At 32.7% G+C, this 18,333-nt stretch overlaps 1 protein-coding gene across 1 annotated transcript in view; it reads right to left on the reverse strand.

Annotated features, from left to right (window-relative positions):
- Positions 1-6,020: 6,020 nt before the first annotated feature.
- The window catches only part of LOC149780879 (zinc finger homeobox protein 3-like), a 38,951-nt gene continuing 26,638 nt past the window's right edge, over positions 6,021-18,333 (reverse strand). Inside the window, exon 7 of the mRNA XM_089936241.1 lies at positions 6,021-18,133. Within this exon, the coding sequence (XP_089792367.1) occupies positions 17,442-18,133 (692 nt within the window). The 3' untranslated portion in view covers positions 6,021-17,441. The remainder of the gene's footprint in view (positions 18,134-18,333) is intronic.

The raw sequence follows: 18,333 nt of genomic DNA on the forward strand, positions 1-18,333 counted from the left end.
AATGCGTGTCCGCACGTGGTATTAATCTCACCCAGGCTCGGTGTCCTGAATAGTTTCTCATTCGTGTTTAAGTCACGTTTGTTTTCGATAATCCTTGCTATGATATCATCCCTGGTTAATGGTAAACAAGTATTTGATGCTCGCTGTGCTGCCGAGTAGTGAATTTCAGTAATATTTCTGAATCTATGGATCGCCTGCTTAGTGGCCTCGACTGATCCTACTTCCTCTTAAATCACAAATAAATGTCGAAATCGGTCATTGACAATACTAACACCTGCTTCTAACGTCAGATTAAAGATCACTGCGTCAACGTCATTGAATGCGTTATCAGCGTCAGAAAAGTCTTCTCATTTCTGTTCTGAGTCAGTATCCGCGTGATAATATTTTACATGATATTTCATGTGTTGTAATTGCCGTACCAAATTCTCGACAGAATAACTGCCGTTAATTTTATTATGAGTGAATACCGTGACACAATTTCCCGCCGCTAGACAATCTAACAATTTAGCGTGATTGTCCTTGTGAGAAACCTCGACTATAAATTTCTTATCATGATCAGGTTTAAAATCATCAATGACAAATTTCATGTCAGGTTGTGCTAAGTGATCTCGAAATAAAGCCAAATCATCATTGTCCGCGTCTGCATCAAGAACAATAACTCATGAAGCCACCATAACAAGACCAGCAAATTTATCCCATTGTGCTCGACTGTGTTTCAACGAGTAACATTGTCGCCAATTACCGTGCCACTCATCAATAATGACAACATCAGGAATTCCTCGTACTCGCCACAGTGATTCCCATTGCACGACAACTCTTCTATTATTTTTAAATACAATTTCACCTGAAATATCCTGGTATGATTCAATGTGGTAATCTGATTTTATTTTCGCGGTTAATGTTTTTCGGTATGAAATATACAGCACAGATTGTTCTTCTCTGATGGATCTCCAACACGCAATAGATTTTCCCATTCCACAAGCTCATCCATCAATATAATCTTCATCTGAAATTACTCTGCAACCAGGACCAGATTCATGTAATGGTAACTCTGTATAATATTCGTCTGCGTGCTTGTCAGAAAACTCTCCCGGATAAGTGCTACGGCGATAATTCGAAGACGTCAAATATTTTATGTACTCAGGATCTCTTTGACTCTCCGGCAAACTTTCAACAACGCTAGCAATCACATTGTTAGTTGATTTTCCATTCAAGCAATCGTCGATTTGCTCATCGATGTCACTGCGATCGATTCTTATTTTTCCACGACCTCTCGGACAGACAACATCAAAATGATCCGCGTACTTGTACACAATACAATTATCACATTTTTCCTCAATATACTCACTGATATAATTGTATCTGTGTCTCTGTTCACAGATATTACAATAATGTCCTGGTTGCCGCTGAATAGTCAGTCTGTTTCCAACGGTGCTGACCACGTGAGTAACCTGGTCAGGTTCTCCAGTTAGCGCCATATAAATCTTTGTCAGAACATCATCAGAAATATCGTCACTGAAATAATAACAGCGGTAATTATTGTTGTTAATCTTGACCATACAAAACTGGATTACAATCGGACAAACGAACAATTGTGATCTGCAAGTTTGTTCTTGTGAGATAAGTGTCTTGCAAAGACTATTTTTATTCGATCGCGTCCCAGCAAGTTTAAGACTGTGTAATCCAGCTTGCCTATCAACATTCCAATCAAGATTGTCATCCGCGGCAACTTTTATCAGTTCACGATGTTGCTCTAAAGTCACAGGCGCAGTTTTGCACAACACATGATAACCATTTGTCGTTTCAAACAAGTGAACTTTGCTACAATCACATATCGTTGAAAAGTAGTCAATGATTTCCTCAGTGTTGATTTTACAACCATCGCCAGTGATTTTTGTATCCAGGTCAAACACTGGATATCTCAATCTTTCCCTTGGAATAATTTCAGTGACCACAGATTCTCCTGCAAAGTTTACTCATGAGAAATCCTCATCAGACAAAAATACGTAAAATTTCCCAAAATGTTGAATTATGATTCCCCGTAACAGAAAATCTTCAACTCTCGAACAATCAATCGCATCACTCTTTTTATCAAAAAAAAAAATCACATCGCTGAGAGATTTCACGACAACACGATTATAATATTCTCCAAACAGTTATAGGTAATTTTGTCATCCTCTAGGAGGTTCAATTTTTCTTGTGTCTTTGACTGAGACATCATTATATTATTTGGTTCATCTTTAATTGATATTTGGCGCACATTTAAGACAAAAACAAAATTAAATAAAAACATAATGTACAACCTAAATAAATGTCACTGGTTGTTGTCATCGAGAACTGATTTTTTTTGGAAAAGATTGCGTCAGAGATTTCTGTGCCACTCATGCCTATTTACTCAGAAAAAGTCCAAATGCCGGCACTAAACCCTGTCTCGGCTGTGGTGTCGACATTCACGGCAAAACACAAATTTGCAACAATTGTGGCGCACATGCTTATCATGAATTGGTTTATTATTATCAAAAAAAATCAGTCCGCAAGCCGACTCCACAAGAATTCCTTCGCGGATACAAAAAAACGTCTCCAGTGATGGCATTTTCGATGCCATCTTATTTTTGTCGATTTCAGTCTTATTTTGGTACCCCTTTTTGAATCGAGTTCTAGGTGGCCATTTGTAAAACGGCCGATATCGAAGTGAGCCAGTAAAAAAACATTAGAATTTCTCAAAATTGCTAAAAACTCATTGTACATATGGTGAGCCAGAAATTCATTCTATCTATACTACTCCACCTTATTGCCTTGGATGAGATAAATGGGTGTAGATAAATATTAATTTACCATATAAATGTATAATTAGAAAAGTATTTCTTCATAAGTTTGATGATCAGAGATGTATTATACAGCAGGCAGGACTCATTTTGTTATTGGGTATGACTTATTCAAGCTTTGTTCATATATCACTAATTTGAACAGTGAAGGAAAATGTACATTTATTTAACAGCTGTAGAGTGTATAGTAACATAGTAAGTAATTGTGATGAAATAATCAAGCACATTAGTACATTCTTCACAAAGAAAGGACATTATTATGATATACATATATACATGACGTTTATATTGTTAACATACATTATCATAATATCAGTAGTGATTGATAGCTATGGTGCTTGCACATGATTGAGGTTTTAAAGCAGATAATACTGTATTATTTGTAATAATACATGTAATTTCCTTCATGCCTATGGCTTAGTTTGCTGGTTTTTAACAGAACTTTCAACACATTAATGGCTATATCATGTTTAGAAAATGGAAGCAAAGTGCCTTTTCCAAGGGTACGCCAAGGCTGCTGACCAGAGTACTGAACCTGTAACCCTAGGATGCTCTCCCATCCGAGGTATTGCAGCTCATTTTTTGCCTAATGGAGTAGTGTCCATTCTCTTTTACCATATATAATTTATTTAATTAACAATAACAACAAACTTGATCATTTTATTAAAATTAGTAACAAACTATAAATCCGCTCGACTGTCTTGTAAATTGTATACATCAAATAAGGCAACTCAAGTAGAGGTAAATAATTATGCCATGTATTGGTTACCTCCCTTGTATATTGATTCTATGATTGTTGTTGTTGTTGTAGGGTTTAACGCCATTTTTCAGCACACGATAGGCTATACATGGTGGCCAGTATTAATGGTGGAGGAAGAACCTGGGAAAACCCCGGAAAGAACCACCGACCCACAAGAAGCTACTGGCAAGCTTTCTCACATACCCACATTAGCAGAATCCGAGACTCGAACCAATGCAGACAGAAGTGAGATGGCAGTGATCCGTAACGGAGAGTACTTTAGACCACTTGGCAACTTGGGGCCCCGATTCTATGATGGAAAGATGTGAGTAATAATAATAATAATAATGAGGACTTTATATAGCGCCTAATCTTTAGAAGCTCTAAGCTCTTTACAACATTAGACATCACCTATAAGATAAAAAACATATAATGATATGATTACAAAAACAAACACCATGAAATTAGAAAACATAAAAAAACATGCTGAGAATATTTAAGGTAGGAAACATTATTAGGTCTTTAAGTTTGTTCTTGCAGTTGAAATAAGTGAGTTTTGAGAGCACTCTTGAATGGGATCACTGTGTTTTTGTGTCTAAGTTCAGTGGGCAATTCATTCCACATTGCTGGGCCCTGGTATGCAAAAGAGTAGTAGAAAATACTTGTAAAAGGAAATCATGATACTTTCCAAATAGTAACATAAATTTCAGACTTTATATCAAGAAGAAATTTAGGACAGAAACAAGCACCATAAATAGCCTTGAGTTATGTTCTTCCAGCTGATCATGCATCAATTAGTATCACATTATCTCTCTATTCCATCAGTATTGTCAATACTTAATTTTTTCAGGTGTATAAAATATCACAGGTGTTAAAAGATCAATCATCACTTTCTAAAGTACTTAAGTTTTACAAAACATTAACAAAAATGTTCTCAGTATCAGAGAACAAAAAATAATTTATGATGATTGATGGTTTATGAAAATTAGAGCATGCAACAAAAAAGAAACAACACAATAGCTATTGTATTTGTTCTAATACAAATCAATCAAAGTTGAGAAGGATTCATATGAGCTATAAATTACTACAGTATGGGAGTATGGGAATTAAATAACAAGACAAATTAGCTGATCTAAAACATCCTGAATTTCAAGGCACTACACTTGCACTGTAAAATTATAATGTGTGTGGGCTTATATTTCTGTGGTTTTACAAAATGTTTATTTTTATTGGCACTTATGAGTTGAGGAAAGGGTTTTGCACGTTACACAGAAGGATCTTTGGTGGTACAGAAAGTTACAAGAAACTGTGCAATTGTACTTGACTGTTAGAGGAGTGATCAGATAAAAAATAGTACTTGAGTAGTACCTAATGTTAGGTAATGGGTCATTTTCATGCACAGCTCCCATTCATGGATCCCGTGCAGCTTTTAATTAACTAATTAATGACCTGACCCCATGTTATTGACACATTTAATTATTAATTTTGCAATTACAAACATTCAGTTTTAGGATTTTGAGCAAAAGCTTCATGTCAAGTATTTCTGAACATATAAGGCTAGTCCCACTTTCATTTGTTCAGCTCATTACTTGCTGTTAAATTTACACAGTGGCAAATTGAATATCAATATTTCTATTATACCCACAAGAACCAGCTTTTACCAAATTCAGGTTTAATGTAATTGTCCTATTATAACTTACAAATATACATTATGCAGAATTAGAGCAAAGCTTTTGCTCAATGTTATGCAAGTGGAATCTGGTTTGTAATTACAAATCTCTTATGGTAGAGTTTGTGCTTAACAAGTTGTAAGTAACTTGGCTTTTTAGCATCATTTTTGATTCGATGATTATAAAGCAGCTTAAACACCTGCCTGAATCTTTTATAAACTCCAGGTCTTTTCAAGTTTTGAAAAAAGGCTCAAGACACTTACTAAATATACTTGCATGCAAGTCCAACGGCAAACAACGTAGACCCTGATCTGCTACCCATGTTGTTTGTTCTACCAGTTGCTCCGAACTGACTGCAAAGAACTGGAGCTGCCAGCACAATATGAAATGACAAGTCTGGGTCATAGTACTCTGACATTAGAATATATGCAGTAGATCAAACCAGTACAAGTATGCAGTTTTGTAGTGTAACATCAAACCAGTATATGTATGCAGTTTTGTTGTATAACATCAAGCCAGTACATGTATAGAGATTTGTTGTATACACTGTAGTATTTTTTTACAGCAGTTCAGGTACTACAAGTATTTTAACACCAAGTATGCTTCAGACTTGTGGATGGTTATTCCTAATGCTTGTACTAATTTTGATGTAATTTATGGACATGCATCACTATTTTAAAATGTTGACAAGTTTACCTGAAATTTAATGTGGAAACAACACTTGCAGATGAAATAAAATCGGGGAAAAGAAACATCTGGAGAGAAAATAATAACAAAACATGTCAATGACTGTTGTTAGATATGATTTATTTCATTGGCGAAGCAGACTACATATATTTGTCAAAATATTCTAAAATATAGGCTGTAACAAAAATAAGACAATAATAATAAGTCATATAGAATAATAATAGACCAGCCAGCCTAGTCAAGCTAAATTGGTAAATGCATGGACTAATGATTAATCTTGATCCTGACCAGACATATCTATCTTTTTATCATGCACTCGACTGTGAACCTGATAAACCTGGAGCAGACATTACATATTGAGCCACTGAATCCGGGTCTATGCCGTTTATATGAAATCAAGAGTTAAATGAACACCGACATGTCAGCACATTATGTAATGACAAATCTGAGTCTACACTGTTCACAGTTGGGTCAGCATCATATGCTGGTAAATATGGTAATCAAGCCAATTATGGATTTATATCTGGATAAAAAGAAATATATTACAAAGTGATCAATCATTTTAATAAAGTAACAATTCTGCCGATTTTAAATATACATATTATGGAATCTACAAGATCAGCATTGCCTTGAATCGTCTGCTAATAAAACTGAGAAGACTGATGCCAACAAAATGTGTCATCAATGAGAAAATAGTTTTTTTAATGAAGCATTTTCATGTTACTATAACTGTAATGTGCATCATATCTAAGAAATGTTTTTAACGTATGAAACACAGACATCTGGTATGCTGATTATACCATTACAATTTATAGTTCTTGCAGGACCTCAACCACTTTTTCTGTTTTTTTTTTTGTATGTTTTTTTTTTTTACAACTGTGCACATTTTCAGAAAGGTTTATGATTCTGTAATATAATGGATGTGCTACTTGGGTATTATTAACATGTGGAAATAATAATCTTAACATGTGGAAACAATAACCAGTGTCTTCAGGTATATTTTCATGCAATAATAGGACAAGCATATTACTCCGTTTTCTTTGAATGAATGTAAGCATAACCACAAAATGTCCTTGGAAAAACAACATAATTGTTCGCTTTTTTATATAGAAAAGTGGGAGAGGAAATGTTGTACATTAGTCCTAATCTGCAAATACATAAAATAAGAATTACATTTCATGAGATCTATAACTGGTCACTGCTATAAAAATCAAACAGCCCCATATATCTAAAACATTTTAAAATCCCATTTTTTTTCTTCAAACTCTTATACTATTGAAAATATTAGAAACTGAGGTTGAACATTTTTTCAAACTATGTATCAATACCTGTAATTAATATAATTGGACAAGTAGTCAATGGTTCATTCAAGCAATGTAAAAAAAGTTCTCACACAAAACAATGCTTAAACATGGAAATTTCCTACTTTTTCAGAATATTTATCATAACTTGCCAACGGTACATTATTCTGTAGCTACATTTTCTAGATTGGAACTTGTAAATTATATCACACATATGTCTGTTGTGAATTTCTAAAACAACAAAAGCCCACACTTCATGACATTAGGGCCCTTATCTTTATTAGATTCAGCGCAGTTATCTCCCAGATGAAAGGCCCTGAAGATCTTACTAAAACTTGTTCTAATTGATCAATATTTAAATACTGGATTCTTTCCTTTTCTTTAATTTAATGGATGTCATTGGTTATTCTGTGCTCTGGTGCCTGACAAAAACTGACAATGCTGAATGATGCAACATCAGCCTGGTTAAAGAAGTGAATCAAAGATATCTCTAACCAGGCACATTTCAACTGTAGTAAAATCCTTATTTTATGGAATCATTAAAATTTTACACATTAAATACTTAATGCTGTTACCTTTTGTATTTAAATTCTTGTTCTTTTTTAAAAAAAAAACAATTATGTCTCAAATAAGATAGTAAATATGAACATATTAAATGTCCAAGATTTGAAAATCTAAGTAAAATGTTTGTGTGGACTGTGATCTACCAGCACATTATGCAATTATACATATGTACTTGAAGAAAAAAAGTGGAGAGAAATACAGAGTCTGGCTAGTAATAGGTTGTGAACTGCTTGCATGAACCATTTTCCACAACTTGAATCATATTATGCAAAGATTAATTTATTCACAGATTCAACAATCTTAATATATGCCTGCACAGTTTGTTACAAACTTTAATGTTTTTGATCAACATTCTTGAAATATACAATTCTTGCTTCTCAAATGGAAATTTGTCAAGATCAAAGTTTTATTTCTTATTAGAAGCCTCTATATTACATAGAAAAGCTATTTAAAGATTAATACGTATGACCTTTTTAACAATAATTTGAAGAAAAAAAATTTACGATATTCAACTGACCTAACAGAATGGCAGAAAATGGTTAGATTTTCAACCTGTCAGAATATGACGATCTCGTTGGCCTTAAATATGGAAGACATTTTTCGAAGTTGTGAATTTGTGGCAATTCTTTGGTATAATGGTCAAATCGTTGCTACAGTACTCATAATACTTATATAAATTTACAACCTAAGCTAAACAATTGCTAACATCAGACAACACTCATTCATTTCATCCATTAAGATATCTACATGATGAAAAATTCAAACTAAACGTATCTGACGTAAACCGGTCTCTTAGACTGACAAAGAGTTAAATGCAAACAGAGTTAATCCATGTCTACCAGGAGAGAACATGCTAAATTACAATCAACTTGCTTAAACACTAACTTTATAAAATTCACTGATTGAGAATAAATAAATTTATACAAGCGTATATCTGCAAAGACCGAAAATGAGCATCTGTAAAAGGGAAAGAAGCAAGAGTGCTTGTGATTCTAAAGAATTAATAAATAAAAAGTCACTCAAATGGAATGGCAAACTGAATTGCAACACAAAATTTTGACTGTTTAGACAGATGCATTTCTGATCTGAGAGCTAGAGAAAGTGCCAGGCTGCAATCATGATAAATAATGGACACACTTGCTTCTTGAAAGAAACAAGCCAGAGTTCCACATTTGATTTATCCATGATGTTTTTACTCTTTCACTTTATCTGGGTTTTATCACCTTTACTGCCGTCCCAAAGCTCTTCAGCACTTTTCTAGGAATCACAATAAAAATTCAACTGATTTTGTTTTGCCAAACTGTTTGACCAACATGGACAGCTTCCATTTGTTATGATGGGGAACTGGTTAAAATGTCTATATAAATTATTTGTTTAGACTGGAATTGGAATTGTCAGAACTGAAAGTGTACTTTATATCACATTTTCTTTAGAACACAATTTCTCACCCCAAAAATATGAAGCTCACCCATGCAGCTATTACTTTAAAAATAGCCTCACCATAACCCTCCCATTTTTTAACATATAGTATGTCTACTTATTAAAATGTTACTTGGAGAAGAAAAATAAGGAATGTCAGGGCTTCTGCTTCTCTCTGTGCATATTATTACAATATCTGATTGATTAAACTTTTAGGTATATTTACCATGTTTTTTGTGTTGAATAAAGTAGTCGTTTTCTTTTACATGGTACATAGAGATCACAATTTTTTAATCATTGCCCTCATTGTTACCATAAACAAACATTAGCTTGCAATTTATTTTACTTATATATTCTCCAAATGGTCAGACTATTAGTTCCAGTGGGTGGTACCAAATGACAATAATTTTATTTTGTTCATACAGGTGTGAACCAATGAAATTAAAAAAGACCTGACCAATCAAAATGCTGGAAATCTTAATGAAAAGAGGTCAAATATAATTATTGCAAATTATACTATAATGTTTGCAATCTGTGGTTCACTTTTTATTACTTGCAACATTTTGTAATTTTTGTATGGGGGTTAGAATATTTAAAGGTGAAAACACTCATTATAATGTTCTGAAGTACCTAAAATTTTCAATGTTTTGATAACAGAGCTCAAACACTTATTTCTGTTGGTTGATGGAAGATGAATTGACCTGCTGTCCAGCACAGTATCATGTGCCAGTCAACAACTAAGATGACCACTTGAGATCAGATAGAATGAAGAGGGCAGATATGATGGAGAATTATGTCATAACAAATTGGAATTGACGTTGTTCAATGTTTGGCAAACATTATCAATAAGAAACTATGGTAATTGGTGAAATCTGAGATGGAGATTACCAGGATGGCTTTTTGTACTAGTCATCCAAAAGGTAATTTCTAACCCTATTTTCTTTGAAAGAAGATCCTGATAAACCAGTCTCAAAGAAACTCACTACCCTGAATTAAATTGTGTATTGGAGATTAGTTAACATGAAGAAATCTCATCGATTCTGAATCTCTGGCACAATGGTTAATGTGCTTTTTTTTAAGGTTTATTTTCTGGTGATAAAGGGCATGCTGTTTTCCGTTATCAAAAACCTGGGTGCCAAATTTGAATAGGAGTGTACATAGGTACTGTTCCCGTTTTTCTTATCAATGAGGATTTTGTGCTATATGTTACTATCTATAACATGTGCACACCAGAAAAATAAAATGTATAATCTGAGCCAAGAACAGAAGCAATCAGTGCTTTCTACAAACAAAACATCTCTGGCAACATGCATGTATGAAAACAATAATCAGTCGTCCCTCAGAAAGTTCTTTTGAACTTGTAAACTTAATTTTGCCAGATAGAATAATCAGCAATATTAGAGGTAAAATGTGAATATTGCCATGGGGAACATCACTGTGCAAGCATTTGTCACAATTATTATCATTCTAAATAAAATCAGAAGGGTTGAAGATGATAAGGATTATAAAGTTACCATCTATACTCACTTGTAAGTCAAGCTGCAAACAACAAAGATCCTGATCTGCCATAGCATAATGCACCTGCAAATCAGGGTCTGTGTTGTTTGTTCTACTGATTACTCTTAACAAACAGCACAGACCCAGATTTGCCCACACATTATGTGATGGCAGATCTGGGTGTGTGCAGTTTGCAGTTGGACTTGTCTTATAAGTGAGTATATATGGTGGAATTAACAAATTTCATACTGGGCACAAAGCAATAGAATCTCTTACATAATGGAGAACTGACAAGCACCAATAAAAATTCATGTTCTGGTGTCCTTAGAATTCCCAGTTCCCATTATTTTTGAAGGTCTATCAAAACAAAATGTATTTCATATGTGGAATAGTTATCGTTGGTACCAATATATTCCAAATGATGTTTTTCACTTTCTAAAATATGAAAAAAGCAGTCTGCTTTATGAGTGAACCTGAAAGATAAAAAGAAAATGACTTAGTGCCCATCTGATGCACTTAGGTTAAGTAGGTCTTGATTTTAATTTGAAATGAACACACACAATGTTGCTTTTCTTAGTGTTAATTTTTTAAACAATGCATTTACTGTTACTGTTTCAATTTTAGACAAATACTAGATGTAGCCTCAATGTCAAGTAGCACCTATGTTTAAAGTAACAGTCATATTCGTTCTTGAAATATAAATAAAGCATCAACAATGAATAGTCTATCAAATAAATAGTCAAATTCATTGAAAAGATTGGCTGCTTAAAATGAAAGCAAAATGATGGGATGATTACAAACATGCCAGGCATGGAAGTGTAACCATTGCAACTTTGAACAAATTTATACCTTTTTACTGCTTTAAAATTCGTATAAAACCGAGATTTAAAAAGACACCACTCACAATGAATCTAATGAAGAGGAATATTTAAAATGAAGAAAACTAATTACACTAAAGTGTTTCACCTTAACCAAAATAAAACCTTCAAATATTAATTTGTATCCTGTGACATATTTAAAAGACTTATTTAAAAAAAAAAGACATTTGAATGGATTTCACTGAAAATTCTGCCATCTGGTTGAAAAAGACATTCTGTAAAAATTATGCATCATTTTAATACAGTCCAAAATTTTTACTGACAAAGTAAAAATTACATGATATACAAAATGTTTTGTCTCAGTTTTCAATCCTTCCAATACAACTGAAAATGTGTGCCTAAAACAAAAATAATAAATAAATAAAAAGAAAAAAAGTTGAACCAAGCTTCTGCCATGCACGTAAATGCACTTTTAAAACTAAAATTTACAACAGGTTTATCATTGATACTCTGAGATCCAAACAAATTTCAAAAATGCAATAACTATAGATGGGTTGGTAAATTTCAAGCACAAAAAAATTCATCAAAAATGGTTTTAAAAGTTAGGATACAAGTTTTAACAAGTAAATATGTGACAATCAGTTTTTTAGATGAAGTCTGCCATTTTTTCTTCTTCTGATTTTCTGAAGAAAAAAAAAAAATCTACAAAGGCTGTACAAGAATGAAGAACAATGCAGAATAAAAAAGTAGACTAGAAGTGAAATTAAAGAAACAATGTAGGTGACTTTAAAATATTTTTTAAAAAACCAACTACTTAAGCACCTTACACGAGAGATCAATTGCAGCTACATAAAAATATATGCATTATATTGTTGAAGAATTTATTTAACAAAACGTCTTGATTAAAATATACGTTTTGAAAAAAGGGCTGGACTATAATTAAGATGGTGCTTCAAATGTTTCAACAACAATTCAGTATTAAAAAAATTAGTCTATTTTCACAAGGTAGTATAAACTGTATGGCTAAGCAGATCATTTTACAATGATGATTCACTTTATTTCTTCCAAAAACCATTAGATTCAAAAATCTGCAAAAATATTTCATTTCATTTTGGTGATAGTGAAACGCAATATAGTTTCATTAATTTAATATCACTAATTCGTACTATCTTGCAGTTTTTGATTACAAAGCAATTTATTTTCTTGGAATAAAAATTGTGATTAACAGTTAAAATAAACATAAAGACAACTGCTGTTTTTATATAATTTAGAGGTATTTATGCTGTTTTACATGTTATCTTTCCAATTAAAGAAGCTTTTCATAGTAATAGAGCCCTGTAGAAACTTAATAACTATAAACAACTGAAATAAATCTACATAATTGGTACAAAGTGAAACTATAAGGAAAGTTCACAAACATTAACACTTCTTACTGCTCATAAACTGTTTGTTCTTCAAAGCCAAAAAAGTGGGGGCTTGGTCAATGCATGCTGTGGCACAAAAAACTATTGTTGGATTTGGTAACATGGCATTTTATGGGTAAGACTGCTGTAATGTTATTGAAAATTTGTAACTAAAACATTTATAAAAGTTCCAAACAGAAAAAAATTACAACATTTAAATTACAGGTAAAACAAAAAACCAAGTCAACCAGTTGTTGCATCTAATGACTGTATGTATATGTATGCCAAGTAATAGGTTATATTTACTGCTTCAATTTTCAGTGAAACTGCACTAAAAATAAATACATTTTATTTTAGGTTTCAACATCTTTTGGGTTATGAAACCATGTAATAATGTACCACAACTGATCTAAATGCTTGCTTTTCATGGAGGGATGCGTGAAGATTTTAACAAAAAAGGTAGTGCATAAAAGATACAGTTTATATTGCAATTTCCATCTATATATGTATCACAAGACTATATGCTATAGAAATTTTAAATAGATTACAAACCAGAATGTAATCAATGGTCACATAGCTCACCTCAATTAAACTTTTAAGTCTCAAGTAGCCATTGTAAACATTATCATGCAGAAAACAAATTCCATCTAAAGTGATCTCGTCAATAAAGTTTACCATTTCTCAACTTAAGCTTTTCTACAAAATTTTCATTGCTACATTTTAATTTTTGATCTTTTTAAAAATGTAACATTTAATCAGTACTATATAGCCTGTATTGTACTGACATACTGTTATGATCTATAAAAAAAGGTGCATTTCTGGTTTCAACACTAAATAAAACTCAGTTGGGGAAAACAAGATTTTTCTTTTAATTCACTTTTTGCCTTTAACTAAAACTGCATGACCTAACTATTTCTTTGAGAAACAATTATCAGAATATACATTTTATATAATTACCTATTAAACTGCTTTTGATATGACTTGCTATAAATCAAATTTTTGTATGATAGGCTATATATATAGTTGCCAGCATATCTCATGGAGGAAGAACGTGGGAAAACCCTGACCAGTAAACAGCACACAAAGGGCACCCATTAATGAATCATTATTTTCAGTCTATGTCTAGTAGGTGCATAACAATGTAGACAAAAATAGTAAGCATCATAATGAGTGTAATGCCAAATCATCTGTGAATGAATAATAGTCAAAAGACTAAAACAAAAATCTGGTGTTTGTTTCTTTAAAATTTCTGTTCTTATGATCAGAAAATCTATATGGTCTTGCAAGCTAGAATTAGGGCCAGTCAGGAAACTGGAAACAAGTTATCCATCCTTTAAGCCAAATCATAAATATTATCAACCTCAGATTAATTTAGTTTGGGTATTTTGTTTTAAAATATCATTGTTCTTTATTTTAAAAAATCTGCTTCAAAAGCTATTATCACTTTTCCATCCCATTGATGATAGATTTTACCGAGTGAAAGTCACAGGCTTTGAGTAACCTTGGAACTGCAGTCTGCAGTACAAGTAATTATCCATATTAGGTATTACAGTTCAGGCCTCATATGGTAAGTCCACTCATCTTTTTAATACACTTTACATCCTGCTGATCATCTTTTGTTGTATGGGTATAGTACCAACAGTGACACATCCAATTACAAAGTTTCAGGATTCTAACATAAGCAGCACCCATTAAGTGACCTTTAAATCTAACACTCCAACAAAGTCTCTGATACATGGATGTATGTCACAAAGAGCTTTTTTGCCAAATACGGCTGTACTACCCATCAAGATAATTCCCTGACAAGTTTCAAGATTTTATGTATAACTATGTATACAGCCGGTAAAAGTCCCAACTGGCCATAAGCTAAAGGACAGTGTATAATTTAGTAAATGTAGGTTACAAAGACCATTACTGGTAAGTGTGCTACTGACAGATATGCATATTATCACCAAGTTTTATGATTCTAGCATGTACAGTGACTGACAAATAAACCTGAGTTTGAGAACCAAAGTCAGTCAAACATGTAACTATAGTCACAGTCCTACTTTTGTGACAAATGTGCGGTACTCAGCAATACGCATCCCTCACTGCGTTTTATGACTCCAGGTATGTATTACATTGTATACAAAAATTGGAGTTAAATGCAAAAACTTAACCCAGGATGTACAACAAAATTGACATGAATAAGTTCTCTTGTAGTCTCTCTCCTGGTCATGGGTGCTATGAAATCTATTTAATCCACCCAGTTACCTAGCACTTAGGAAGAAAGAATGGTTGAGATGCAGCGAGACTGTACTTACTGTATGTATATGACTTAATCTGTGAAAACACCAATGATGACTCTGGAAGTAGTACAACAGCTCTCCTCTACTTTGTAGAGGTGAGCTAAAAATGTAAATTATTAACAAAATGAATTACTTCATAATTTTTTAATTCTGGCCACTTTTGGCTGAGAGAAGTTAAACTTTATGGACCCATGTTTTTGTTGAAATCAGTTTCTTTGTTAAATGCTACATTTCAATGAATCTTGTCAGTCAATCAAAAACAGATGACCAGAACTGTTATTTCTTCATGCCAATGCTTAAAAAAGTTCTTCTAAATATATGAGCAGTACAGATAAATGCCAGTCTGACAGCAAAAATATACAATAAAACTGACTAAACAATGAGTGTCACTGACACACTGAATAAAACTGACCATACTTCTGTACTTGATCAACCCCTTAAGTGTTATAAACAGCATAAAGAATATGGACCTAGAAGCAGAGATATACATAGAAGTCAATATATATAGATACTGAAAGATAATTAAAACTAAAATTACTTATCAAATGTATAATACAAAATCAAGTCAAACTTTAGACTGAGGTATTGAACATTTTAAAAGACTAAAAAAAATCACCTGAATTAACTGCATCAACAATGAAATGCAAATTTCACAATATGATTGGGCAACCATGCTATCACATATACAATTATCTGCATGCATTTAAAAGCGATACTAAACACTCTAAACAAAACTGGTCTATTAGAATTACTTGTACTAGGGAATTTACTGGTTATTATGTAACTGTATCAATATTAATAATATGGCAAACAGATGACAATTTCATTCAAATGAACTGATCATCATTCTTCCATGGCAGAATCTACACAGAAATGACAAAGGGCATAGCTAATGCCCATATAAAATTGTATATATATGTGTGTATGTTGGGAACTTTTACTGTTAACTCCTGTAATGTCTGTAATTTGTATACACTTTTTTCTGCATACAAATAAATATTGGTCAAAATAATAATTTTCACTTTCATTCCTTTGATATCAATTAAAATTTCACTTTTTTTAGTTTTCAAAATATGCAAAGTTTTGACAAGAAAAAATTTCTTTGTACCAAAATGCACAGGACAAAAAATAAAAAATTTCTTTTTAAATTTGATGGTGCTTGAAATATTAGTGTAGGAAGAATGACATACATTGAAGTGTATCAACTAATATTGTAAATAGGTTGTGAACTTTAATATTCTCACATTTTAATGTGGTCTCTTTTTATGAAAATGATGATGTGAATGGCAAAATTTATTTCTGTAAAGCTACCATACAATGGGCCATATTATAAAAGAGTACATGTACTAGTATGCTACATGATCTTAAGCCTACTGTTATACTATGACCTTTGACCTTTACACTAATGACTAAAATGATAACTGATAGTATCAAAATGATAAATGAATTTAGTTCATCATATCGTTATGTATAATGTGCTAATTACAGATAAAATGTCCATATCTCATATGGTAATGTATGTACCATATTTTATATGGTAATATACTCAATATAACGAAATATAGGCAACAAGAACTGTACACAAAAATCTGAACTAAACAGGTGGCATTCCCATATGAATGCTAAAAGATATGTACTCAAAAAGTGCAACATTAATGACATAACAGTTGCTAAACACATAAAAAGAACAAATTATCTTCGAACAAAATTCTGTGCATGCAAACCAATGTCAATCACACACTGTCATAGTTCAAATACAACAGAATCACTCTTTGTGTCAGCATTATGTATATATGCATATGTATATATATTCCTCCTATGAATATGGGACTCTAAATCTGAAAATGAACAAGAAAATCTACCATTTTCCAGATGTGTATGTTGTTTGAAATGAAATAAAACAATGAGACTATATACATTTTAACACATAAATGAACTTGTCTTGAATGGTCCACAGCTGGAATCTATAGCTCTTTCTACAGCATCAGAACTGAAAACTGACTTTATCAAATGAAAAGTAAATTAGTAACCATGAATAATGGCCTGAGTTATTTCACATTCTTATAATCAAATTCTCCTGTCAATGAGCAAACATTGCAAGAACAGTCTATAATGAATTACACATATCCTCATTACAAATTCTGTCAACATATATTGAAATTCTGAAGCTGTCGATACTTATTTAAAAAAATCTATGCACATGAATCTATCCTATCCTCAAAATATGTGGTTAATCCCCATTGGATTTGTTTTCCTTTTTTTCAGAATCTGTCGCTTTAGGTACATCCACTGAGCTGGATCTCACTGTCAAACTCTGCTGACCTTCAGAACTTTCACTTATGGCATTCTGGGATGCCTTGGTGGGTGTTGTAAGGCCCTTACCAGGCGTGGTTGGCAGACAGCCTACTGTAAATGTAATTGGCTTTTGAGCACTAGCAGTGCTTGTTGCAGTCACAGTAGCTTTCTGATGTTGGTATTTTTGAACTCTGACCTTGTGGGTTTCCTGTTGACAGTGAATTTTAAACTCCTGAACAGTTGACATTTTCTCTGTGCACAATTTGCACTCATATTGAATTTGCTCAAGTTTCAGGATTGGGTTCAAGTTGTCTGGTGTTTTTGTTCCCATGAAACACATAAATCTTTGATGAGTGATACAAGCCTCTTTCACTGGGTAAACCATCTGACATTTTTTACAGATGTAGCCAACATCAACAGTTGCCTCCCTTACACAGCTATAATCCGTGGTTCCAACTAAAGAGCGCAAACTCGAGATTGACTTGCAATCTTGTGTATACTGTCCTACTACAGCTTTGGGATCAGAGAGCTTAGTACTGACATCCTTGATGGCTTGTTGAGGTATCTGTAATAAAGGTAAAGGGGTTCCAAATGTCATAGGGTCGTACGCTAGTAACTGTTCAGCTCCTGAAACAAGGTAGAAGAAAAAGCAACATTTTAGATGGTCAAATATATTTGCATATTGAATACAATTAAGTATTATTAAATATAAAGGCATACTTAATAATTTCTTCTACATTCTGGACATACTGGTTCAATTATTTATATTTATTTATAATTTATATATACTGGTATAATCTGACATCATTGCTTCCAAGTATAACATT

Source organism: Sinohyriopsis cumingii, chromosome 16 (genome assembly GCF_028554795.1).
Source record: "Sinohyriopsis cumingii isolate HCF-2022 chromosome 16, ASM2855479v2, whole genome shotgun sequence".
In the NCBI taxonomy this organism is placed as follows: domain Eukaryota; kingdom Metazoa; phylum Mollusca; class Bivalvia; order Unionida; family Unionidae; genus Sinohyriopsis; species Sinohyriopsis cumingii.